This window comes from Mauremys mutica, chromosome 4, assembly GCF_020497125.1.
Source record: "Mauremys mutica isolate MM-2020 ecotype Southern chromosome 4, ASM2049712v1, whole genome shotgun sequence".
Lineage (NCBI taxonomy): Eukaryota > Metazoa > Chordata > Testudines > Geoemydidae > Mauremys > Mauremys mutica.
This window is the reverse complement of record NC_059075.1, coordinates 29,954,424-29,981,434: the sequence shown is the minus strand read 5'-3', so window position 1 is coordinate 29,981,434 and position 27,011 is coordinate 29,954,424. Positions and strand designations below refer to the sequence as shown.

At 44.3% G+C, this 27,011-nt stretch overlaps 1 protein-coding gene across 2 annotated transcripts in view; it reads left to right on the top strand.

Moving 5' to 3' along the window:
- The window catches only part of GOLGA5 (golgin A5), a 93,463-nt gene that overhangs the window by 53,298 nt on the left and 13,154 nt on the right, over positions 1–27,011 (top strand). The window contains exons 1-8 of one of the 2 annotated variants that reach the window (XM_045013928.1): positions 9,010–9,293; positions 10,494–11,108; positions 13,265–13,486; positions 14,570–14,789; positions 15,588–15,711; positions 18,446–18,649; positions 21,263–21,433; positions 22,601–22,729. In XM_045013928.1, the coding sequence (XP_044869863.1) occupies positions 10,544–11,108; positions 13,265–13,486; positions 14,570–14,789; positions 15,588–15,711; positions 18,446–18,649; positions 21,263–21,433; positions 22,601–22,729 (1,635 nt within the window). In that variant the 5' untranslated portion in view covers positions 9,010–9,293; positions 10,494–10,543. Of the gene's footprint in view, positions 1–9,009; positions 9,294–10,493; positions 11,109–13,264; positions 13,487–14,569; positions 14,790–15,587; positions 15,712–18,445; positions 18,650–21,262; positions 21,434–22,600; positions 22,730–27,011 lie in introns of those variants that run through there. The other variant, XM_045013929.1, reaches the window with a different exon arrangement.

Here is a 27,011-nt window from a genome sequence, read left to right as displayed (position 1 = left end):
GAGAACAAAATAGGGGAAAAACATTTTTGCCCATGTTAAAACAAATTCTTATAACCATTTAATTGGTAACTCTAGCTCCTTCACACTTTAGAGCAGTAACTTGAAATTTAGCGAGGTGATTGTCCTAGAGTTAGGAACATGCCTTTTGCCCTCCCTATGAAAAGACATCCAAATTTGTTCATGCTGCGAGACTCTAAAAATTTAGTTTGCACATGCTCAGTAGAGTAAGTCTGGCAGTTTAATTACCAGAAGATTTCATCTGCCCTGAGCATGCTCCATCACAACACAGATCCTACATGCTGACTGGACTGAGTGTGCAACATCCCTACAGTCTGACTGAGCATGTTCCAACCTGGAATTTCAGGGGCTGGGCAGGACTTTCCCTGCAATTGCTCTTCTTTGTGCCTCAATTCTTCATCTGTAATATGGTGATAATACTACCTAGTCTCACAAGGGTGTTGTGAAGATAAGTGTCATTAATATTTGTGAAACATGCTGAGAAAGTTCATAGAGGAGGTGTGGCAGGCCTGGCACCACAGCACCCCCTTGTGGCAGGGGTAGGATGGGGTGTCAGCACCTCACCACTCTCAAGTTCCTGCACCCGCCTCTCTGTGGGTAACCAGTTGCAGCCTAATGGCCCCCTTCCATACAATCACTCTTGGCTGGCAAGATAGTGCAGCCTAATGGCCAGGGTCCATACAATCCCCCTCACAAGCAGGGTAGCATGGCCTAGCAGCCGGAGTCCCTAGGATTCCTCACAGTTCAGGGGTGAGGTGGTAGGGGGACCCAGGCCCACCCTCGCCACCGGGTCCTGACCCAGGGCCCTGGTAGTGACAAGCTCTCCTTGCCACCCGCTCAGCAGGGATCTGCCCACAACACACCAAGCACCTATATGGCTCTTACACCATTTGCCTCTAAAGGTCCCGTGGGTCACTTCCTAACATGAATGCCAGGTTGTCTGCTGCGTGGGGTCCTCTGGTCTGTTCTCCTCCTGTGACGTCCTCCGTCAGGGTATCAGGGGATGTCCCAGCTTGGCTGGCCTCCAGATCCTGGTGCCCCAGCTCTCCCTCTTGAGGAGCTAGCAGCGTGTCTCCGTCTCCTCCTCCAGCAGTCGGCACAGACTGAGCAGCTCTGCAGGCTTTTATACCTGTTCTCCAGTTGGCGCATGCCCAGCAGAGCTTCTGGGCATGGCTTCCTCTGCTAGGAAAGAAGGGTTAACCCCTGCGGTACTAGTGTGGGGCCACTCTGCCTCGTCACAGGAGGTAATGAGGAAATCCCTAAGTTTTTATTCAGTGCAGACTTTGGATGGTGTGTGGGAAATAAGGCCAGGGGCCACATACTGTATGATGAGGATAAAAAGAAATATTGAATAGCTAATCAGTGAGCCCAGTCCATCCTGTGCAATGAATGAGGCAGGGATACCATGGAAGAATATGTGATCATGAAATTAAAGACTGTCATAAAGCATGCACCCAAAGGTGTGGGAGGGGAGACATGAATTAAGATTATACAGGCAACCTTAATTCCGGTATTTTCTAAATTTTGAGTGCCAGAATTTGTTACCTTAATGTTCTTTTAGCATAGTTTTTTGTATTCAATTTGTCATATGCTTATAGAAGTCATGTATGTTTCGATACATTGAGCAAGGGAAACTGAAAATTTCTTCTGAGTATTTGCATGTAATAACAGATTTTCACACAACAGGTTCATATTGAAATGCTATCTCCACCATCAAAAAGCTTCTTGTCATGAAAACAGAAACACTGAATTTGTTCAAGATGGAAATCGGTCATTTCTAAAGAGAAATGAGTTTTTCACTTGTGAAAACTGACCAATTTTTATAAAAATAAAAAAATCAAAGCTAAAACCAAAACATTATTTTTGTGAACCCATGAAAACATGACTTTTGCTTTGTTAGTAGTGATGCTGTTACACCATTATTGTGATGTGCATTCACTAACTCTGTGACTTACATCCCCTTAGGAAAGGATGCTGTAATATGCAATGTGAATTTGTGCAAGTTCTTGATAGAAATTACTTATGTTCTTAATAAAAGAAGGGAATTAGAAATTCTATATGTAGAGCCAGAGTCTAATCTTTTATGTAAATCCACATCTGAATCTCTCAGATTCTGAGGCAGCAGATAGAACAAAAGTTCAATTAGAGACTCTCAAAGAAAGTGGCAATATATGCTAATGATCAGATTAGAATCTGGACTCTAGTGAGGGAATTGTAGACATCTGTTACAATTTCAATTGTGTTTAATGAAGCCATGATCCCTTTCTGCTATTATTTCATATTCCTCCTATCCAGCCAGAGTGGTGCAGGGGTTGATGCTCTGAAGAAGCTGTTAGGACAGTACAGAGGAGGAAGATTATAAATGTTTACTTGGAAAAAAACACTGCAGAATCTAAAAATAAAACTAACAAAACAAAACAAAAACAAAAAAAAACCCCACACTGTGACAGGTCTGGCAATTTCCTGCAAAATCCTGGACAAACCTTACTGAATTAAGTTAAACTTTAGTCAATTAAATTTAAATATTTTAGGAGCTCATTGTATTAAAAATGCTGATGTTTATGCGTCATTATGAGATTGTACAGTAAAAGCTGTTTTATCTGTCACTTCACCAACCAGAAAGCTCTATTAACCGGCATTTCTGATCTTCATTGAAATTCTGGTTTATAGTCTGGTTGGCACGGGGCCGGCAGGGGATTGTCATGCGGGACGGGGTGTGGAGCCTGGGCTCTGGGAGGAAGTTTGGGTGCGGGAGGGGGCTTGAGGCAGCGGGTTGCGGTACAGGAGAGGGTGCAAGGTGCTGGATCCGGGAGGCTCTAATCTTGGGCGGCTGCCTACAAGTGGCGACCTGTCCCGGCTGCTCCTAGGCAGAGATACAGCAGTCGGCTCTGCACATACCTCCGCCCACAGGCACCACCCCCACAGCTCCCATTGGGCGCTGTTCCCAGCCAATGGGAGTTGCGGAGCTAGTGCTCAGGGCGGAGCAGGGGCAGCATGTGGAGCCGCCTGCCGTGCCTCTGCCTAGGAGCAGCTAGGACAGGTCGCCACTTGCAGGGAGCCACCTGAGGAGAGCGCCCCCCCGATTCTGGCACCCCACATCCCCTCCCGCACCACAACCCGCTGCCCCAAGCCCCCTCCCGCACCCAAACTCTCTCCCAGAGCCACCCCATCCTGTGCCCTAACCCGCAGCCCCACACCCCCTCCTGCACCCAGACTCACTCCCTCTTAGTTAACCAGCATTTTTCACTTACTGGCACCCCCTATTCCCCCAACATGTCAGATAAAACAGCTTTTACTGTATATAACTTGGTTGGAGAAATAACTGAGGTAAATCTTGGGAAGTGTTATGAACTTTAAAGGACTTTTTAAAAACTTTGGTTTGAAGTTTTTATCCCCCTCATGCCATGTGCTCTGAGCTGAAGCCTCAGCTGATGGGAAGAGACCACTTGCATGACTCATCTTCACAGGGAGGACAGCAGAACAGCAATAAGTCTTTAGTCCTCTTGCTGATGTGATGGTTTCTCAAGAAAGACATAAGGCATTTCCAGTTGCAAAATCCAACCACAGCCCATCTGATATCGCTGAGTCTCCTCTTTCAGGAAGCACGTAACAATTTTTGTAGAAGAGCAGCTCTTCACAATAATTAATGTCCCTCTCCTGGATGGCGATTCACATAGTCACAGAGGCTCACACTACACCTGCCCAAATATTACACTATGGATAGAGCCCTTCGTTTTCAGTTTTTATTTTATTTAATTTTTTCCCTGGAATTTATAAGAGTTTATTACCACAACAACAAAAACAAGTGAAAATAAGCGCAAAAAAGTATTCAGTAGATTAGTGCTTTGAATTCTGTTCATCAATGTGGTTTGCTGCAGAACTGAAACAGAACTCAAAACACAATGCTACCACTGAGTTTAAGAAAACAATACATCTCTAATCCCAAAATAAAACTTTTCATTTGAATAAACGGTTTACTATTGTAGACTTAGAACTATTAGCCTATAAATATTTACATTTAATATTTGGACCACACCATTTTCAGTGCATACACTCAGCTTCATCCTTTTTTCCTGTTTTTGTTTTTTTTAAACTTTTGAATACTTCCTTGTGTTCTGAGACATATTATGACACAAATTTTAATTTCCCTCCCATTTTAGTGTGTCAGATCTTTAAATCGTTATCTGCTAACAGCTTGAAATGTGTACATAGGGGGTGTGAGATTTATCAGTACGATCTGATGCGCACGCACTTCAGAGCTTCCGTGTGTGTCTATTTGTTCATTGTGTGTATCTTCTAGATTAATACATAGCCTTACTTCAACAGGCAGCTTTGCATATACACACAGACTTGTGTTATCGCAATACATATATCTCATGAAGTGTATTGTATTTTCCTAATAAAACAAGTTATTTTTATATATTTGAATGGTACAAAAGTAGGGTGAAAATCAGAAAAAACTGAATAATACTTTTTGTAAAACCTGGGAAATTTTCAGTAAAAACTGGTTTAAACTGAAAATGAAGGGGCTTAAATATTGAATACAGATATTACTAGTGAGATATTACTTTTTGCTCTAATCAAAAACTACTTCTTGGGCCTAGTACAATCACAAAGACAAAACCAGAAATTTGGCAGCTCTGTCCCCTGTCCTACCTCTAACTTTGTATGAAATGACACGCTCTTTAAAAGTATTATCTTAAAGAATCTCTTGTATTGGTATGTAATATAATACTACAATTTGGTTCCTCAGTAGTCAGATCTTTCCATTCTTTTTATACATCATGAAGAATTTTTCAATCCTTCAGACAGACTGAAAGGTTTGAGCTTCTCCTGCCATCAGAAGACAGAAGTTACATTAAGATGAGGGAGCTTAAACAAAACCATCAAACTACTTAAACAATTTTCATTTTTAAAATACTATTTGCTCTCACTTATACAACCCCATAGACATTTGAAACTGTAATCCATTAATTCATTTACAATCATTTTTCCATCATGCCATATAGGTAGAGGAAAAAGAACTGAAACATTTGAAAAATAGCTATAACTGTGAACAAACTATAAATACCAAGAATGTTTGTCAGATTATGAGTTTGGGAACATTAGGGCCTGATCCTAGAAAGCTTTAGTACTTAGTTTGGTTCCCAAACTGGATATGTTGCAGAGATGATGCATGGAGGGGGAGCGCCTAGATTTCTCCCTTCTATTTGGCCCTGGTTCCTCCCCGCAGAACTTACTAGTCAGTACAGCAGCTCAAGTGACAGGGATAGACAAGGTGGGTGAGGTAATATCTTTTAGTGGACTAACTTCTGTTGGTGATAGAAACAAGCTTACACAGAGCTCTTCTTCAGTTTTAAATAGATATCTTGCAGGGATCTTGCCTTACTTTTCTATATAGGGCACAGCCTAGTGTTGATCCAATTATTATTACTACAGGGGATAAAATCAAAGGCTAAGAGGAATATAATGTGGAGCTCCAATATTATGTGCCAAATGGGACTCCACATTCACTACAAACTACCCTGCTCCTCCCTGCTTAAAAAGCCAATAAAATGGTTTTCATCTTTAAATCTTCGGCTAATCTTAAAGGTTAAAACCTGTTAATTTCCCACTGTTCAATGATAGTCCAGTTTGCTCTTTTGTGCTGTTACAATGCACTATGGCCTTCATTGCATACCATAAAGAATTATTAACATATATGGCTGGTTGAGGTATGTGTTGATGCTTTCAACAGTGAAAAAAGAACTCCCTTATCTAAAAAAACACCCATATTCATCAGCCAAACTAGTCAACTGTACATACTTTAGAACATGTATTGTACAGCTAGTGCAGGTAGCAATGCCTAGAGATAAGTGTCGGGGCATCCTTTCCATTATAAGACCCTTGTTGCCCTTGCTTATAATTTTACCAAATTTAAACAGTTTAGTGCTGGAATTTTCCATGACAGGTGTTTGCCTAAGGCGGCTGCTGTTTTTTAGCAAAGTTTCAGCTGTAACAGTGTGTCTGTTTCAGAGAACAAGACTAAGGGAATATGTTTTGCCCATGTTCATTTTTTGCTCTCAACCATTTTGCTGAGATGCTCAGAACTTGCTTGAAATGTGGAAACAGTGGAATCTGGTGAAAGGCCTTATAATGTTCATTGCAGGTGGTAGAGTTGCCTGGTGTCTGATTTTCGACCGGAATGCCCGGTTGAAAAGGGACCCTGGCGGCTCCTGTTGGCACCGCTGTCTGGGTCATCAGAAGCCCAGTTGGCGGTGCAGCAGGGGCCCGGGGCTAAGGCAGGCTCCCTATCTGCCCTGGCTCCACGCAGCTCCCAAAAGCGGCTGTCATGTCCCAGCAGCCCCTAGGCACTGGGGCGGCCAGGCAGACTCCGCACGCTGCCCCCGCCCCCACCGCCAGCTGCACAGCTCCCATTGGCTGGGAAAAATGACCAAGTGGATCTGCGGGGGGTGGCACCTGTGGACGCGAAGGCAGCGTGCACAGTGCAGAGCCACTTGGCCGCCGACGCGCCTAGAGACTGCAGAGACCTGGTGGCTGCTTCCTCAGAGCCGTGGTAAGTGCTGCCTGGACCTCGCACCCTCCCACACCCCAATCCCCTTCCCCAGCCCGGAGTCCCCTCCCGCACCCCAAGCCCCTCATCCCTGGCCCCATGCCAGAGCCCACACCCCCAGCTGGAGCCTTCACCCCCTCCCACACCCCAACCCCAACCCCATGCCCCAGTGTGTGATTGTGTGATTAGAAAGTTGGCAACCCTAGCAGGTGGACTACACTAAAGTACAAGTAATAGATGGCTAAATATGGGGGGAAGTAATTTGTGTCCTTTTCAAAGAAGGGGGCTGAGGAGGAAATGTATTTTGGGAACTGTTGCGGTAGCAGAAGAGCACATACTGACAATGAAGGATGGTCCCGTGGTTAGATAGCAACCTAAGATTTAGGAAACACAAGTTCAATTCTCTGCTCTTCCAGGTGTTCTGTACAACCCTGGGCAAAATACTTAGCCCAGGGGTCGGCAACTTTTCAGAAGTGGTGTGCCAAGTCTTCATTTATTCACTCTAATTTAAGGTTTTGCATGCCACTAATACATTTTAACATTTTTAGAAGGTCTCTTTCTCTAAGTCTATAATATATAACTAAACTATTATTGTATGTAAAGTAAATAAGGTTTTTAAAATGTTTAAGAAGCTTCATTTAAAATTAAATTAAAATGCAGAGCCCCCCAGACTGGTAGCCAGGACCCAGGCAGTGTGAGTGCCACTGAAAATCAGCTCGCATGCCGAAGGCGGCACGCATGTCATAGGTTGCCTACCCCTGACTTAGCCTCTTGGTGCCTGTTCCCCACATGGGCAGAGTTGGGGGGCATTGGAGGACATTCCCCACCACACACACAACTGGATATATTGCAGAGATGATGCATGGAGGGGGAGTGCCTAGATTTCTCCTTCTATTTGGCCCTGGTTCCTCCTCGCAGAGGAATGTTTGCAGGGACAAGCGGTGACATGCAGCTAGATCAGTTTCCCCATCTGGTCTGTGTAAGGGGAAGGCAGGAGAGCACTTCCTGATACTTCACAGCACAGCACAGCTGGGGAAACTGACCTGGACACACAGAGCACCTACTGTTGCTGCTTCCCCCCAGCTCCCTAGGGGGGCACAGAGGAATGTTCAGGGGATGAGGCGCGAGCAACAATGCCAGGTGCTCTTTGTGTCCAGGTTAATTTCCCCACATGGGCTGCCTAAAGGGAGGGCAGAAGAGCAGCTCCTGACCCTCTCCCTCACAGCAGAGTTCTAGCTTGGGCCCATTTCAGTTTTAGCAACCTATAAAATAAGAGACTTGCCCCGGAAATACAGGCATCTAGACATGGGGGCCACATTTTAAGCACCACTGGTAACATGCAGCAAGTGAACGTAAGATCTGAGCTGCTTCCCAAGTGTCTGTGCAGTGACCATTGACTGTGTCAAGCCCAGGTGAGTGACAGAGTGAACAGGGAAGGTTAAATGTGAGTGGAATGGGCTTAGGCAGATGAGCAAAGGGGACAGGCTTTAGCTATGGATTTGTTCCATATGTGCATTGCATATTTATGTATCTCTAGAACCTGGGAGACACGCTTCAGTTACATGAAAGTGCTCGGTTCTGTTTATTCAATAATTTGTTTTTACGCTAATGTTGATTTTTAAGTGGTAGCTGGTAAACATGGCAAATAATTAAGTTAAAACAAAAAAATGAAGAGTGATTAAATAATGAACGTAAACTGTACTTGTGAGTTCAAGTACACCGTAATTTAAGTACCACAACAATTGGTAAATCCAAAAGTTAGACCTGTGCCTATTATTACCCTCCCACAGAAGTCAAACTACACCTATGGCTCCCCACCTATACAACTGGGGCTACAGGGTCTGCCCTGCCTCTCAGGAGCCGCATGGGGAGAACCAGGTGAAAGACTGGGACGCGCACAGGTGCTGAGGGGGTGGGACCCCTGGCAGTACCCCAGATACGCTGTTCCCACGGCATGGAGGGGGAGAGGAACGTGAGGTGGGGCGAGCATGAAGCTGCTCTGGTTGAGCCGCTGTAGCTCTAACCCCCCCCCCCCGGCTGGAAGTCTGCACCTCCGGGACAGAGCAGGGGCCAAAAGCAGGTCTCGGGCCCGGCCTGGCTCGTTGCTGTGTGAGCTCACGGCGCCCTCTAGAGGCTGCGGCCTGCTCCGCGTCACGCCTCGCGGCTGTGAGGAGGAACAGGAAGGGAGGGGGGCTGGAGGAGGGGTTGTCGGCGTTAGACCCGTTGACCTCAAACGAGTGGGAGGGGCCTGTGAGAGAGCCGAGGGCGGGGTCACGTGGAGGGAGCTCGGGGACGAGGAGCAGCGGGGGAAGGGCTGAAGCGCGCAGGTCTCGCCCTCGCCTGGCAGCGCGACCCCAGGCGGCGCGAGACACTGTTGCTGACACACCGCTCCAACTCCGCCCCCTCCCGCCAGGAACGCTGCAGGGCCTCTCTGGGACTGGCGGGATCTCGTGGCAAGGGGCGTGGCCTTGCTCCCTCCCTGCCCCGCCTCTCCCGGCGGCGGGGGACGTGGCCTCGCTCCGAGCTTCTGTCCCTCACGGGGCTGGTTCTGAGCGCGCCTGCGCATCCGGCGGCCTGGCCGGTCCCCTGCGCTGGGTCCCTCCGTCCACCCACCTGGCGGCCACGTCTCCCGGAAGATGGAGCTGAGCTGCCGTGTCCGGCCTGCGGCCTCTGTGTAGCGCTGCGGTCTCCGCCGCCGATTTATCCCGGGCGCCGGGACAAGGTGAGCCCGGGGCTGTGCTGGGGCCTAACAGGACGAGGGGGGGGGGCGGGTTAAGGGCGACTCCTCATTCTGAGCCGCCTGCTCCCTCCCCCGGTGTTGTGCTGCCGATGCCGACCCTGTCCCCGGCCCCGTCACTGGTGTCCGCACGGCTGGCGCCCGTGTCTCCTCCAGGGTCCGGGCAGGGCTGTGGGCTCGTATGGGGCACGGCCCCCCCCCCCCGAACACAGGCACAGTGTGTCTTGGCTGGCAGCCATGGGGCGCTCAGGACCAGCCTGGCAAAGGTATATGGGTGCCTAGCCCCAGCTGACGTTCTCACCTTTAAAAGCCTGGCCCTTAGTGCCCATATGGGCCCTTCTCTCCAACATAGTTAAAGGGGTCCACAAGATTAGGCGTTGCATCTATTTTAAAGCAAACCATTTGTGTTGGGGTAGGAGTTCTTGCAAGCAGCAAAGAATCCTGTGGCACCTTATAGACTAACAGACGTTTTGCAGCATGAGCTTTCGTGGGTGAATACCCACTTCTTCGGATGCACTTGCACTATTCACCCACGAAAGCTCATGCTGCAAAACGTCTGTTAGTCTATAAGGTGCCACAGGATTCTTTGCTGCTTCTACAGAACCAGACTAACACGGCTACCCCTCTGATACTTGAGTTCTTGCAAGTGCCTCTGGGGAGGTCTGTCAAAGGTCAAATACACTTTTTTCTACTATACACCTGTGGTTATCTGCATCACTTCCTATTTCCCTCTCTATCCCAGTTTGTTTTCCTTTAATCTGCTGCAAGCAGATCATCATTTTATAATAATAGGGGTTCCACAGCTGTTAGCAGGTGTTGATGCCCTGAATGACTCTGTGGTTTAGTAACTAAAACTCATTCCTCTACAGTAGGGGTAGTCACTTGAATGGACCCTGAAATCTTTTTAGTTACTTATTATAATTATTTTTTTAAAATTTATTTTCTCTGGAGTCTGGGCCTTAACTGTACATTGACTGAGAAATTTGGACCCTAACAAAAAATAATTGACTACCCCTACTCTACATTTTCCTGTAAGAACATCTGATTTGGACTTCTTTCAGTAATGTTAATGGTTGAAACAAGGACAAAACCATTAACATAACCATAGTTTACAACAAAGATAAACCAGATGCCTCAGATAGTCAACATATATTTGATCTGTAACCATTTTGTATCTTTTTGCAGCTCATGCTTTTGGAGTTCAATTCTGTAGATTTTGTCAGTAGACATCCATTATGTCTTGGTTTGCTGATCTTGCCGGAAAGGCAGAAGACCTTCTCAACAGAGTCGATCAAGGAGCTGCATCAGCTTTGAGCAAAAAAGATGGTACAGGGAACGTAATATATGATAATACGGATTTGGAGTCTGCCAGGGAATATCCTGAACTGCACCAGCAAACCGGAGAATTGAAATATCAGACATCCTCTAAAGCAACCTATATCTCCTCAGCAGCTGATAATATTAAACACCAGAAAGCTACAATCCTAGCTGGAACTGCAAATGTTAAAGCAGCATCCAAGATGTCTTCGGAGGCATCTTCTCCAGCAGAAAGTGTTTCCACACCCAGACCTTCTTCCCAGTTTGTGAGAAGGAAAAAGTCTGAACCTGATGATGAGCTTTTGTTTGATTTTCTCAATAGTTCTGAGAAAGGAACTAATGGACGAATGGACCCTAGAAAGGAGAAGAGCAAGACAGTTGTTCCTCAGAATCACTCTCGGACTTCAAGCATTAGTTCTGTGCCTACAAGTACACAAAATATAAAGACTACTGAAGACAGTTCCATCAGGAGTCAAAGCCATGGTAGCTAACTAGAACTATAGATGTTTATTGAACATAGGTATATTTAAAACCATGTTACGTGGAGGGAAACAAATTTACTGACAGTAAATGAAATAGATTCTAATATGAGGGAAAGGTGTTCTAGAGTAAAGATAACATGGTTGAGAGTCAAGAACCTCTTTATTCTAACCCCGGCACTTCTATTGATTCACAGGGTGGCCTTGGAATAACCTTACCTATTTCCCTCCATTTCTCCATATGTAAAATGGGTACAATACATGCACTGTCTCATGAGAGTACTTAGTTGATATCAGTACAGTTAATTGAATATTTGAAGTACTGTAAGTGCAAGTATTAGTATTATTAAATCAAACCTATTCTATTCACTTATTGTATTGAAGTTGGTAAAAAGACTTATAAACTATAAGGTGTGGGCTACTTCTCAAAATTTGGATATGTTTATAGTTAAGAGTTCTTACCTCTTTAATGATTAATCACAATTAACTCAAGATGTATTAATTGTAGATTCATGTCACATGGTACCCTGATTATAGGTCACATTATAGGCCAATCATTGGTCTTTTTAATTAAGTATGTCTCTTAGTGCACCTGACATAAAAGAGAGTCCATAACTTTTGTGGGAGCTAGTTGTAAAATGGAGATAGGCTATTTGTGCATTTTATAATTATTGACAAAAATAAATGTATTGTCACACAGTGTCTGGTTATGTGAAGACTGTATAAACTAAAAGGAAGGGAATGGCACTTAGAACGTTTTAACTCTAGGGCAGGGGTTTCAAGAAGTATTGAACAAATCTTGGATTTATGGTGCTTTTTTCTTGGTGTGTCAGTATTCAGAATTAATGTCCCACCCCATCTCCCTAGGGCACTGTGTGATGTGGACTGTTGAAGGTGGAGCAGGCTTGTTGGTGGGCACAAGGTGAAGTAAAGAGTATGATGACAGTTTAAAACACTGGATTCAAGTAGACATCCTTGCTTTGTACTGACTTCAGTCTGCATTCACTGGTTTTCATCCGGTTATCCATGGTGGATACACTGAATCTGAAGTAAAATTAACACGTGTGGAACAAAACTTTCTTTACTCTCCCTGCATGTCATACTGTTTCATATTGACACCAATGCAAGGCTTTAAAGATAAGGCCCTATAATATATGCTCATTGGCATCAAGAATGTTATATAAGACTTCAGTAACCCCCTATTAGGAATGCAAATTCCGGGTGTGTGTTTTCTGGTGACTTGGTCAGAGCACTGTCAGCTGTTAGCTTAGACTCGTTTTCTTTCTATCAGCATCCACTCTATAAAAGAGAATTTCTACTGAGTTCCTATAATTCAGGGAATTTATATGATTTAGGATTTCTAGATGGATGAAAATTACAAGGAACTTTTGAATAGTATTACAAACCTCTTACGGAAGTATGATATGAGGCAAGAATAAAGGAAATATTCCACAGCCTACTACAGTGCTTCAAATCATTGTAATTTCCAGTGTTGTTATAGTAAACGTTTCTTTGAAAAGTGCCTCCCCAAGAAATAGATTGAGTAAATACTTTGAGGCCAGGTGGTTAGTAAAGAAGTTGGTGAGGAGATGGGTATAACTGAAGTAACCTTAATAGGCAATCTTATATAAAGTGAACAAACTGCACCCATCTGTGTTTGGATTAGATTTTTGAGGCTTGTTGTTGGCAATATAATTCCAAGCTGAAAAATTTTACTTTAGAAATATGTACAAGTGTGTGTAGCTTTAGAATGTTAAGTCCTAACAGTGTGCCAGTGTGAACCTGGACATTTATATTAAAAAAAACAAACACATCACTTGCTGACTGTATGTACAGTGTATTCTATAACTCTCTGAAGTTTTCTGCAGCATAGTCATGAAAATGTTAAGATTTTCCCACCCAAAATATGACTTTTTGTTATAACCAATTGCTAAACATTATGCCATCTGTGGCTGTTCTCGCTACACTGTACAAATCATCTGCATTATACTATGTACTGGAATATGGTACTATATAGGTCTATTTATTGTGAATAGCTATTCAGTGATCCACTTTAATGGTGAAATGTCTATTTTATACATATGGATCATTGTATGGCTACTCACAGTAAGTAGACCAACAAACAAATATACTTGATTTAACTCAGATTTCTTTGTACAGAAACTCTTGACGGCTCTGATTCTGGATTGGATACACAAGTGTGTGTTACAAAAGATTCATCATTAAATACAGCAACTAATCCCAGCCTTTCAGCTAATGATGATTGCAAATCACATGAACTGTCCAATCTTCGCCTGGAGAATCAACTGCTTCGGAATGAGGTTCAGTCTTTAAATCAAGAAATGGCTTCATTAATTCAGAGATCCAAAGAAACACAGGAAGGTAGTCTAGTTTGGAAGCTTATATTTCAAAATATTAACTGGTTTTGAGATTCTAGTAAAATAGAAACTAGTACTGCCTCTCCATTAGTGACTTGTGTTCAGATTCAAGTACTTCTAGTTAAATCTGTAGATGTGACTTGTTAAGCATAGTGATTTCTGACAGTCTAAATGAGTACTAAGCTAAAGAGAATGAAAAGTATCTTTGAGCTATCCACCTTAAGCTCATTAGCTCCTAATGAATTTAAGACAAAGATGTTCTTATATGGTAGGTAACATGGCCTTCACTGAAACCATCTGGAACAAAAAAAAATTTACTTGCGATAGTTGGGAGGAGTAGTCATTCAACAACAACAAAATAATAAGAGTGGTGATTAAAGGGACACATTAATTAGACCCAATATTTAGATTGTGTAAAAAAAGGTTCAGGAAAGGCCACTGCTATAAGAAATGTTTACACATTTTTTAATTTAAGGGAATAACAATCCCCTGCAATATTTGAAACACAAACATTATGGCATGTATTATGCAAATATGAGGTCCAGAAAGTGAAACAGTCTCAAGAATAACAATAAAAAAGTCAAATTGACTAGCCTGTATGTTCCTTGCCTAAGCTAATTGAAATGCAAAATCTAGTAAAAAGCCAATTAAATTTGTAATATTGTTTAACTAATCAAAGTTGATAATACCACAGGTTAGGGAAATCTTTTTTTAAAACAGTACTGCATATGAATTTTAACCTGATAATTTTGAGTAAAGGTTAAAACTAAGATGGTGGTCTTTTTTTTTTTTTTAAGGTACAAACTCAAAGATGTCATCTTAACACAGACTCGTTGACTCTAGTAGTTGTAACTTTTTAAGTTTTATTTTGTGCTTCAGCAGCTTGAATTAAGAAAATCTGCTCTAGTGTTTGAGTCAGCTCTCACTTTTTTTCAATGTTATATAAACTCAACTGGTTGCGCTTAATTTTTTCTTGTGTGATTGTGACACAAGTGGCATTCTAACCATGTGGCATCTAATACTATTTATTTTTTTCTTGAGGCAGCAGATTTTATTGTATGTATGCATATATATCCTTTTTTTGCAGAATTAAAGAATGCCAGAGCAAGGGTAGAAAAATGGAATGTTGACCATTCAAAGAGTGACAGGGTGGTTCGAGAACTTCAAGCTCAGGTTGATGATCTTACAGAAGCCGTTTCTGCCAAGGATTCCCAACTGGCCGTGCTGAAAGTGCGGTTGCAAGAAGCTGATCAGCTACTGAGTACTCGGACAGAAGCCCTGGAAGCATTACAGAGTGAAAAATCACGGTACTTTAAAACCCCCATTCGAAACAATAGTAATAGGTTGGAGAATTCAAGCTATAAAGATTGGTGTTTCCAGTAGTCAAAATGACAGTTACCGCTTTCCTATATATCTAGATTTGAGAATTTTAGTTAGAAAAAATGTAAGTATTATTTAAGGTTTGATTCAGATATCATTATACTTAACATGAGTATGCCATTGACTTCAGTGGGAACAGGTCAGAGTCCTAAATAAGATTAATTGCCACTTGCTTGTGTCTGTTTGTGACTGAATTGATATAATTGTTCAAATACATTTTATATAAACCATGTGTGTAATTCTAATATCTGAGAGAAAAAATTGAGATCTCACATTGGTAAAGACTATATTTGGCCAAAAGGGCAAATAAAATATGTTTGCCTACAAGTGTAAGAACTTTCCTGTTTGTGTCCACATTGGGTGTTCAGTAGTCAGTTGAATACTTGCTCCTTTATTTAAAAAAAACAAACCAAACCTAACAGTAAAACTCTTCAAGTTAGAAGTAGAATTTAGGCAACAGAATATGTGGGGTGCTCTTACTTTTAGATGAGCTGTAGGTTTTATTCTTACTGTTCTACCTGTGTTCTGAACTGTGTTTAAGAAAATATATTTGTAGAATTTTTTCTGCATTAGAAAGGAAAAACATTGCAAAGTGAAAACCAGGCAAATCATTTAATTACCACTGTCTGACATAAGATAGTTTGAAAAAATCACCTTCTTGTTTCTACCTTGAAAGCATAGTATATATGCTTACTTTTCAATGACATTCTGTAATACTCTTTTAGAATAATACAAGACCACAGTGAAGGGAGCAGCCTGCAGAATCAAGCCCTTCAAACTGTGCAGGAGAGGCTACATGATGCAGAGTCTGCATTGAAGCGAGAACAAGAAAGTTACAAGCAGATGCAGGTTAGATGTGAAAATGGATGTGGAGTGTCAGATTCTGCTTTTGGGTTTCTGAAATCCTGAGATGCCAAGTGCCCTCAGCTCCCATTGACTTTGCCTGGAGTTAAGGGTTCTGAGCACTTGGCAGGATCTGGCCTCTGATGAAGTAGGTGTCCATTGTACACTAATTTATTTAGCTTTTTTTAAATTTTATTTTCCAGATTCAGTGGTGAAACAGTCCAGAAACTATTGACCACTTTTATTGTAGTTCTGTTTTTACCGGACTTTGTGTTTCAACATAAAACTCCTTATGCGAATTCATGTTGTTAATAGATTACTGAACTAGTTTTAGTCTTGTTTACTTTCCATAGTTTATACTTTTTTGCTTATTACTTAACTGCACTTAATTTGGACAATGGACTCCATTGAGCCATTTTTTTTTCTGATTCTCCCAAATTAGTATGCTTTTTGGGTGTTCATTCTACAACAAGAAGATGTTAAAACCTGTCGCGGCCAGGGGAGAGGCACCCCAACCTGGCCCAGCCGTGGCTGGGGAAGAGGTGCCCCAGCCCCAGACCTGCCATGGCTGGGGGAGAGGCGCCTATCCCGCCATAGTATGGAGCAGCCTGCACCCCAAACCCCTCATCCCTGGCCCCACCCCACAGCCCCAGCTGGAGCTGCCTCCCTTACACCCAACAAACACACTCTCCAGCCCTCTGCCCCAGCCCGGAGCCTTCACTCCCACACTCCAAACCCCTCAGCCCCACCCCCGTCACATAATTTTTGTTATGTGCACCTATGTGGAGGAGCTTTACTTCTGAGGGCATTCTGCGCCAAAAAAATTAAAAATTCTGCACACAATATTTTAAATTTCTGCAAAATTCAGCAAATTTTATTTTTCAAATGTGGAGGTTCCAGCATGGCATTGGGGAGCACAGGTGCTGACTCCGTGGGTGCTCCAGGGCTGGAGTACCCACGGGGAAAAATTAGTGGGTGCTCTGCACTCACAGGCAGCCAAGCTCCCCGCCTCACCTCACCACCTCCTCTGTCTCCCCCCCGAGCGCTCTGCATCCCCTTTCCTCCACTTACCTCCCAGCAGTTGCCGTCGGCAAACAGCTGTAGCAAGCTCCAAGAGGGAGGGGGAGGAGCGGGAATGTGGTGCACTTACAGGAAGAGGCGGGGCCAGGGTGGGGATTTGGGGAAGGAGTTGAATAGGGGCAGGGAGGGGGTGGAGTTGGGGCGGGGCCGGGGGCAGAGTGGGGATCGAGCACCCACCGGCGCCATTAGAAGTCGGCGCCTATGTTGGGGAGCACAAGCCACTGGCTGAACAGAGGTGGGAGATCACTGTGCAGCTCCCCAGGACACGGACTCAGTGATGAGGCTGCACCCAACCCTGACACAGCACAAGGACAGGGCCTGCCCCAGAAACACCCCAGGGCCCTGCCCCTCCATTCCAGATGCACCAGGCAGGTGTGGGTGGGCAGGCTCAGCAAGGCAGGATGCAAGTGTGGAGGGGCTTAGTGTGGGGGGATCCAGGTGTGGGTTGAGAGGGTTCTGTGTGGGGGGGATCTGGGTGTGGGGGGGATCTGGATGCACAGGGGCTTGTTGGGGTTTTTTGGGTGCAGTGGTAATGGGACTCTGCAGGGGGATCCAGGTGAAGGTGGTTGGGTCTCAATTGGGGGACGGTCTAGGTTTGACGGAGATAGAACTTAGCAGGAGGTCTTGGTGTGGGGTGCTCATTTGGGGGAGGTCCAGATGCTGGGGGAGTGTGGCTCAGTGGGGGTGGGGGGGAATCCAGATGCAGCTGGTTGGTGCTTGATAGGGTGGGGATCCATGTGCGGATGTCTTGTCAGGATGGTCTAGGTACAGGGGGGGTGGGGTTCTGGCTGCCGGGGAGGTGAGGCTTGGCAGGAGGGTCTGGGTATGGATGCATGGGGGTTGGGCAGATGCTGGAGTAGCTCCTTGTACCATGATTCTTCCCTCCCCCTCCGCCCCCCCCCGCCCCGCAGCTGAGGAACAATGGGTGCAAGGAAGTGCGGTGGGGAAGGAGGAGAGAGTTTTCAGAGTTTCTTACAGCCAGGGGAGAAATCTGGGGGTGGGTCTGACACGGCCCTGGATGCTGTACAGGGGAAGAGGCAGTCCGTCCTCCCCAGCCCAACCAGGACTAGCAGCTGTGCCCAGTGCAGGGTAGGTGCCATCAGCCAAGTCTTCCCTAGTCCTGCCTCCTGCCCCACAGTGATTTACTTCTCCGCCAGCTGTCCTGGGCACCCGAAACATACTGCTGGGGTGGATCTCACGACACTTGTGGCTTCTCTTTGTTTCCCTGTCAGAAAGTCATTTTTCTGTGGGGAAGCAAAGAAATCTGCGGGGATCATAAATTCCGCACATGCACAGTGGCACCGAAATCCCCCTGGAGTAAAAATTAGAGGGAACATTGGTCTAAACCTGAAGTGGACAGTGTCTTTTCAAGGGGCAGTTTGCTCATTTTGTCAGTCATATGGCTTAAATAATAAGATGAATTTTCTTTACTCAGTAAAGAAAATATCTGTTGTTTAATGACTTGGATCTGGCTGCTTTCTAGGATTTAGCACTCCATTACATTTAGTGTGAGTTTTGTCTGAATAAAAAGTACTGAAGAAGATTTTAACCTGGTGGGAGTGAATGTCTTGTTTCTTATATAGTTAACAAAAAAGAGGTTTCAATGCTAACTGAAAGTTGGGATTGTGTTAATTGTTTAAACTTTTTTTGCCACTAATAGAATGAATTTGCTGCTCGCCTTAGTAAAATGGAAGTTGAGCGGCAGAACTTGGCAGAAGCAGTTACTGCGGCAGAACGAAAATATGTGGATGAGAAGAGGAGAGTGGAGGAGCTTCAGCAGCAAGTCAAAGTAACTAAAAACAACTTGGAGTCTGTTAAACAGGAATTGGTGGACTACAAACAAAAAGCTACTCGCATACTCCAGGTAAGCATGCAACTCCCTTCTGAGTATAAATAACTGAGAAGAAATCCAGGTTAATCCAAAAACATTGACACACTTGATTTTAAAATGGAACGGAGCAATGATTCATTGGAATGGAGCATCATGTTTAATTTTGTTCCATTTATGTTTTCTACATCTGATCAGTGATATATTTGCTTTTGCCTCTTTTTATTAACAGTATATTATAATGGTGCAATAGATCTTGAAATACAGGATGATAGAATTACATTTAATAGAATCCCATGCCGCTGAAGACTGAGTTAGATAATTGACATGCAAATTAAAATCCTGATCCTGCAATAGAGGTCATCTAGTCCAACCCACTGTTCAAAGCAGCATCAACCCCAACTAAATCATCCCAGCCAGGGCTTCATCAAGCTGGGCCTTAAAAACCTCTAAGGATGGAGATTCCACCACCTCCTTCCGTAACCCATTCCAGTGCTTCTCTACCCTCCTAATGAAATAGTTTTTCCTAATAACCAACCTAGACCTCCCCCACTGCAACTTGAGACCATTGCTCCTTGTTCTGTTGTCTGCCACCACTGAGGACAGCCTAGCTCTATCCTCTTTGGAACCTCCCTTCAGGTAGCTGAAGGCTGCTATCAAATACCCCCCTCACTCTTCTCTTCTGCAGACTAAAATAAGCCCAGTTCCCTCAGCCTCTCTTTGCAAAACATATGCCCAAGCACCTAATCATTTTCGTTGCCCTTCGCTGGACTCGCTCCAGTTTGTCCACATCCTTTCTATGGGGGCAGGGGGCAAAACTGCACACAGTACTCCAGATGAGGCCTCACCAGTGCCAAATAGAGGAGAATAATCACTTCCCTCGATCTGCTGGCAATGCTCCTATTAATGCAGTCCGATATGCCATTAGCATTCTTGGCAACAAGAGCACACTGACTCATATCCAGCTTCTTGTCCACTGTAATCCCCAGATCCTTTTCTGTAGAACTGCCGCTTAGCCAGTCGGTTTCCATCTTGTAGCAGTGCCTGGGATTCTTCCGTCCTAAGTGCAGGTCTCTGCACTTGTACTTGTTAAGAAATCTGATGAGGTTCTTGGCCCAATCCTCAAATTTGTCTAGGTCACTCTGGACCCTGTCCCTACCCTCCAGCATATCTGCCTCTCTCCATAGCTTAGTGTCATCTACGAACTTGCTGAGAGTGCAGTCCATCCGATCATCCAGATCATTAATGAAGATGCTGAACAAAACAGTCCCCAGGACTGACCCATGGGCACTCCGCTTGATACCGGCTGCCAACTAAACATCGACCTGTTGATTGCTACCCGTTGAGCCTGACAATCTAGCCAGCTTTCTATCCACCTTATAGTCTATTCATCCAATCCATACTTCTTTAACTTGCTGGCAAGAATTCTGTGGGAGACCGTATCAAAGACTTTGCTGAAGTCAAGATATGTCACGTCCGCAAGTGCTTCAAAATGGATTCCTTGAGGACCTGCTCTATGATTTTTCTGGGGACTGGGGTGAGGCTGACCGGTCCCGAGTTCCCCGGACTCTCCTTCTTCCCTTTTTAAAAGATGGGCACTATATTTGTCTTTTTTCAGTCATCCGGGATCTCCCCCAGTTGCCACAAGATTTCAAAGATAACGACCAATGGCTCTGCAATCACATCAGCCAATTCCCTCAGCACCCTCAGATGCATTGCATCTGGCCCCATGGACTTGTGCATGTCCAGCTTTCTAAATAGTCGTTACCCTGTTCTTTCACCATTGGGGGCTGCTCACCTCCTCCCCATACTGTGCTGCCCAATGCAGTAGTCTGGGAGCTGACGTTGTCTGTAAAGACAGAGGCAAAAAAAGCATTGAGTACTTCAGCTTTTTCCACATTATCTGTCACTAGGTTGCCTCCTCCATTCAGTAAGGATCCCACACTTTCCCTGACCACCTTCTTGTTGCTAACATACCTGTAGAAACCTTTCTTGTTTCCCTTCACATTGCTTGCTAGCTGCAACTTCAGTTGTGTTTTGACCTTCCTAATTACACCCCTGTATGCTCGACCAATATTTTTATATTCCTTCCTAGTCATCTGTCCAAGTTACCATTTCTTGTAAGCTTTCTTCTTGTGTTTAAGTTCACTGAAGATTTCACTATTAAACCAAGCTGGTCACCTGCCATATTTACTATTCTTTCTGCACATCAGGATGTTTTGTTCCTGCGCCCTCAATAAGGCTTCTTTAAAATACAGCCAGCTCTCCTGGACTCCTTGCCCCCCTCATATTATAAAGTCTGGGTGGACCACTGCGCTGATGCGGAGCAACGCTACAGTCTGTGGATTCCATGCAGGTGTAAGGGTTCATTCACATGGATCAAATTGCAGGTTCAGTACCTAAGTATCTATGAGAGAGAGAGAGAGAGAGAGAGAGAGAGACACAGACACACAATCATATATAGATAATTACAAAAATGTTAGATGTGGTTTTTAATTTTAGTTTCATGCCTGAAATTTTAGAGCCAAATCTTGCCGAGAGATTCAAGCATGGATCTCATATACTCAAGGGGAGTGGAGCATATGTATTTAAGGGTAGAATTTAATAGTGAGCGTCTTTATTAATACAAAAGCATTTTTAATCTTTCAGTCTAAAGAAAAGTTGATAAACAGCCTAAAAGAAGGCTCTGGCATTGAAGGGCTGGATAGCCTTACTGCAAGCACCATGGAATTAGAAGAACTGAGACATGAGAAAGAAACACAGAAGGAGGAAATACAGAAATTAATGGGGCAGATACAGCAGCTGAGAACAGAGCTACAGGTAGATATCTTTATATGCAGTCCTTGTAGTTAACCACGTAAGTATATGGGATTACAGTGGCCTTCATATTGCTTGTATTAATACCACTATAATGGTATTCAAGACACCTTGTTACGGTTGGAACAACTATTATGCTGCTTTTAACATTTATTTATTAGTATTTAAAAAAAAATCTTGTGTGTGAGACAAATGCTTTGTTATTGATACTCCAGTTTCTCTCCATTCTCCTTGATCACTCCAGTTCGTAGGGTAGAGGTAATAAGGTGTCTGAGGGGAGAGAGGACATGTGTCGCCCCTACTGCTGTCTGTCCTCACCCCCATCCCAGGCCCCCATTGAAAGCTGGTATTTCTGCCCAAAAAACCATCCTAGATATTTCTTTGGAGAGTGAAGGGTGTACCTTTTTTGTTGTTCTAATCTTCCTTAGGATTGTTGATCTGCACAGTAGCTGTAGTCTCTGGGCAGCCACTGTTCCCTTAGTTGGCCCTAGAGGCAACGCAAGGGGGGCATGCAGGGTCATATATCCCCCCCCCCCCCAATTACTTGGTCACATGGTACAGCTGGCTGGGCCCCTCTCCCTGCGGAGCAGCTGAGCCGGGGGGCTGCGCTCGTCAGGGAGAGGCATGGGCAGGAGTGGAAGAACAGCTGGGAGTTGCTCTGAGTCACCACTGCTTTAACTCTTCCGGGAGAGTCAGAAGAACAGCTGGGAGCTGCATGGAGTGGCTGCTGCTTTCCCAGAGAGCAGGGGGGCTGCTTTCCAGAAGGGGGAGTGCTACTGAGAGAGGGGGGGTGCATGACTTGAGTTGTTCCGAAGTTGTGTGTGTGCACACGCACACACACAGCAGGAACGGGTCGTCTGTGGTTAGCAACGATGTACAAATTTACCTGCTGAGGCTTCAGCCTGTAGACAGAATGAGAAAGGAGGTAGTCAGTTGGAGATATCTACATTTTTTTTTTAAAGGCATCTATTTACATAGTAATAAAAAAAAATTGTAAGTGTGTATTTGGTCATTTATACCGAGGCTCTTTTTTCTTGAAAGCAATGATGGGCAAAAAAAGTGGGTAAAGCCACTTTAAGTTCCACTCTGCAGGAGTAGTTTTTGCTATTACTGCGGGGATAGCTGCATGGCTTGATGTTACTGGAACAATAACATTTATATTATTTTTAGGATATGGAGGCTCAGCAGGTAAGTGAAGCTGAGTCAGCAAAAGAACAACTTCAAGACCTCCAAGAACAGATAGCAACCCACAAAATGGCCAAACAAGAAGTGGAGGCTGAACTGGAACGGCAAAAGCAGGTAAAGAATTACAGAGAGCTGAGAAATATTATTCTAGGCCCTGTACAACCATGGCTTTAAACTGCATTTTGACTTAGGGTTGCCAGAGTGTGTGGGGGGTTGTTTTTAGTATAAATATGGAGATATACCTATCTCATAGAACTAGAAGGGACCCTGAAAGGTCATTGAGTCCAGCCCCCTGCCTTTACTAGCAGGACCAAGTACTGATTTTGCCCCAGATCCCGAAGTGGCCCCCTCAAAGATTGAACTCACAATCCTGGGTTTAGCAGGCCAATGCTCAAACCACTGAGTTATCCCTCCCCCTTACTATGAAGGCTCAAAGGAGAATCTCTTCAAACTTTATAGAAGCAATGTCAGTCATATGTCATGCATCAGCTGTATTTGAAGAAATTGGTTTGTAATTAAACAGCATTGATGATTTGTGTTGTGGCTAGGCCCAATGATTTCAGTAGGCATTATTTGCCACTGATTTCAGTGGGTACAGAATTGGGCATTGTGCTTCCTGCAGTCTGATCTGCACAAATATATTCTGCCTTCAGGGAGTTCAGCTCAAGCTAATGGAACCATTGTGATGGGGCCACTCACCTCACATGAGTTCCTCCTATCGGGTGTGCATCTGCCTGCATTCTATCTCTAGCTGTGCCATTTATGGCAACCCCTGTTGGGCATTTAACTTTTCAAGCAGGTTTTCTATGACTCAGCTCTCCATCCAAGTCACACACAGTCCTTAGGTGTACAACAAAACAAACCCCTTCCAGGGTACAAGTCCAACAGGGCCTATCACAGTGCTCTCAATTAGTATCTTTAGCCGTCTCTCTAGGCTTAGTGCTAAGCCCCTGTCTAGGCTAGCTTTCAAATTGTCCTTTTCAAACAGTCCCTGCTCTGAGATGGAGCAGTGCCTCCAGGTCTCCCTCTCTAGAGGCTTTTTTTGCCACCTGGGAACCCCAACTGTGCAGCTGAGTCGCTCTCTGCTCTGTCCCTTTCTGAGGGTTTATCAAAGTCCACAAATGCCGACCCTCTTCAGAGTCTTCAGTCTGCTCCCTGGGCCTGTGTAAACTCCCCTCCTTCAAGGCTTTGGCCACTCTGTGGCCAGATTGGGGAGAACCTGGGCCCACCCACTACTCCATTCCCAACCCAGGAACCCTACAAAAACCAGGGAACCCTGCTGTGTCCCTTTTAACTGTGCGGCTACTTTTTCCTAGGCCACTTCCCCATAGTCCTTTGACCTTTACCATCACCCTTAATTCAGGGCCGAAGTCTTGCTTGAGACCCTGCAGTGAGCCAGGAGCAGCTTCCTTGCTCCCCTAGTCCCTGCCAGCAGCTGCTCTGTCCAGCTCTACAGGTCCTGTAGCCAGGAGCACCCTCCTTGCCTCTCTGGCTCCAGCCAGTGACTGATCTGCTCTGTCCAGCAGTTTAGGGGGAGGGATAGCTCAGCGGTTTGAGCATTGGCCTGCTAAACCCAGGGTTGTGAGTTCAATCCATGAGGGGACCATTTAGGGAACTGGGGAAAAAATCTGTCTGGGATTGGTCCAGCTTTGAGCAGGGGGTTGGATTAGATGACCTCATGAGGTCCCTTCCAACCCTGAAACTCTGTGATTCTATGACTCTGGTTGCTTCTCCACAGCTACCCTAGGCAGCCTGGAGGACTCACCTCTACTGCTCCTTTTCTGGGGCAGGGTGTGGTAGGCCCGTGAGGCCTCCAGCAGGGATCTCAGGGTCTGGTACACCCCATCACAACTATACAGGGATTGGGGTAACTGATAACAGGATTAGGGCCTATGTGTGGTTTGAGCATGTTGCCCTCTATTGGCTGGCTGCAAATTAGAAAGGATATAAGGATATTTCTATAGGTGGCTGATCTCAGAGCTCTTTCTTCGGCTCTAGTGATAAGAGATTGGTGGTTTTAGAGCTAGAGAGACAGGATTCCAGTTCTAGTTCTGCAAGAACATACTTTATAATGGAAAGGAGGCTACCTCTTCATAGTTAAGGTTGCAACTACAATCTCATTACAAGATTGATTTCTATCTCACTTTAACTCCAAGCAGAAGAGAGATCCTCATGCTTTTGTAGTCTGAGTTAAGTCTCATTGATAATTAGAACGTTTTCTGAAAAATAGATTAAACTGAGTAAGTACTCTTGAAAATAAGTCCAGAGTGTTCCTTTAAAATGTTTACAAAGCATCTAATGTTTCTTTGGGTCCCTCCACATCTCTAATGAAACTACTCTACTCTACATAACAGACTTGAAATATAGATAGATTTTGACAATGACGTGTGCAAGAGGCAGTTTTTAAGAGCAGGAATAGTAAAATGTGTATTTGAAAGATCAATGCATGATTTTCTTTGAAGCCAGGAGCCAAAAAAATTAAATCATGGTGATGACAAATATTTGTATCATCCAACTTTGAACTGATCTGGGCTAACGTTCAAAGGTGAAATGAAACTACAGGATCTGATAACTATTACTTTATACCTTATCAAAGGGTATTTTCCCCTTTTTGTCGTGGCCCCCTCCCCTTCCCCCCGGCCTAGAAGGAATTTCAAGGGTCTGTTTGCAGCAGGTGTGCCAGGACTAGACAGTTTGTGGCTTTATATGCAGTCTTCTCAAATTTCTATATTTAAGGCCAAATGTAAAATGAGGCTAGTAACATTTACCCCTTTTTGTAAAGTGCTTTGGGTTCTGCAAATGAGACAGCACAAGCTAAGTGCACAGCATTGTTAGTGACATTTTTCTGATGAGATAACTGTGGTGCGGAGAACTTCAATGGGTTGTTAGAGAGGCACTGTGTACATTAGACATTGGCTGTGAAACAAAGAGACCAGGAGTGTAATCTCTGGTATGACATTCCAGTAACTTTTTTGCCATTGTTCAGAGTGATGGTAGGTTGTGTTGAACATTCATTTTGGCAAATTTAGGTGTAAGCATCAGTGTTTCCCTCTAATTTTTCCCACCCATGTGCGGAATGAATTTTGTTATGTGCGTCAATATGGAGGTGATGTGTGACACATTACCTCCATATTGGTGCTCATAACAAAATTCATGTGGCAGGGTAGGGCCTAGAGGTTTGGAGTGTGGGAGGGGGCTCAGAGCTGGGGCAGAGGGTTGGAGTGTGAAGGCGGTGAGGGTTCTGGGGTAGGGCCAGGGATGAGGGGATTAGGGTGTGGGAGGGGGCTTAAGGCTAGGGGAGAAGGTTGGGGGGTGTGGGCTCTGGGATGGTGATCAGGATGAGGGGTTTGTGATGCAGGCTGCCTCAGGGCTATGGCTCTCTTCACAACTCACTCTCCCCACAGCAGCATGTGGGTTTGGGGTGCCTTTCCCCCGGCCATGGCAGGTCTGGTGGGGCTGGGCCAGGGGAAAATCTCCTCTCCCTAGCCAGAGCAGCTCCGTTGGGGCTGGGCTGGGGGAGGGGCTCCTCTTCCCAGCTGGGGCAGGGCCAGGCAGGGGGACCTGCGTGGCCCTAAATAGCCTGTTGCATGGCCGCGCAGCTTTCAGGGAACCTAGGTAAGCATGCATATTGCATCATTTACAGGTGTCTAATGCAAAGGAAAAGAATTATGAAGAAAATAATAAATATTGCCCATGTAATCAGACAATACATTATTCTTATAAAATATAAAGCAATATATATTTCATCATCACACAATAAGCTTAGCTCCAACACAATATTTTTCATTAGTAAACTCAAAATTGAAATAGAGTACAACCCATTTGCAAAGTAAACAAAACCCAAGTACTTCTGTAATACACATATTCATCAGCCTGAGATGCAAGTCTATATATACATAGTTTTACTAAAAATTAAAGTGTTATGAAATACATAAATAAATTGATATTTCCCATTTAACAATATTACTTAAAAGAACAGGTTTACATATTGGAAGCAAGATAACAAAATAATGTACTTCATTCACATTTAATACTTTATTTAAGATTGTTACAGTTCTCATAATCTGAGCAGTATAAGTGATGATGTCAGCAACTGTTCATTTCCCAGGTTTTAAATGCTTGAATTTTGTAAACAATGTAATAAGTAACAATATAATTACATAACAGCCTTAATTGTTTTTCAATACAAGTATTTTGGTTTTGTAAGATTTATAAAATATTACATATGTATATGTAGTTTAGTTTAAACTTTAAGATAATTTAGGTATACTGGTGGAAGACTGACATCTAGTGGTATAATGGAATAATCCATGAACAAATGAACTTTTTTCTATTTATTTTTCCTACTATTTAAATACTTATATGCAAGTAGGAATGTATGTTCTAAAAGTAGTAA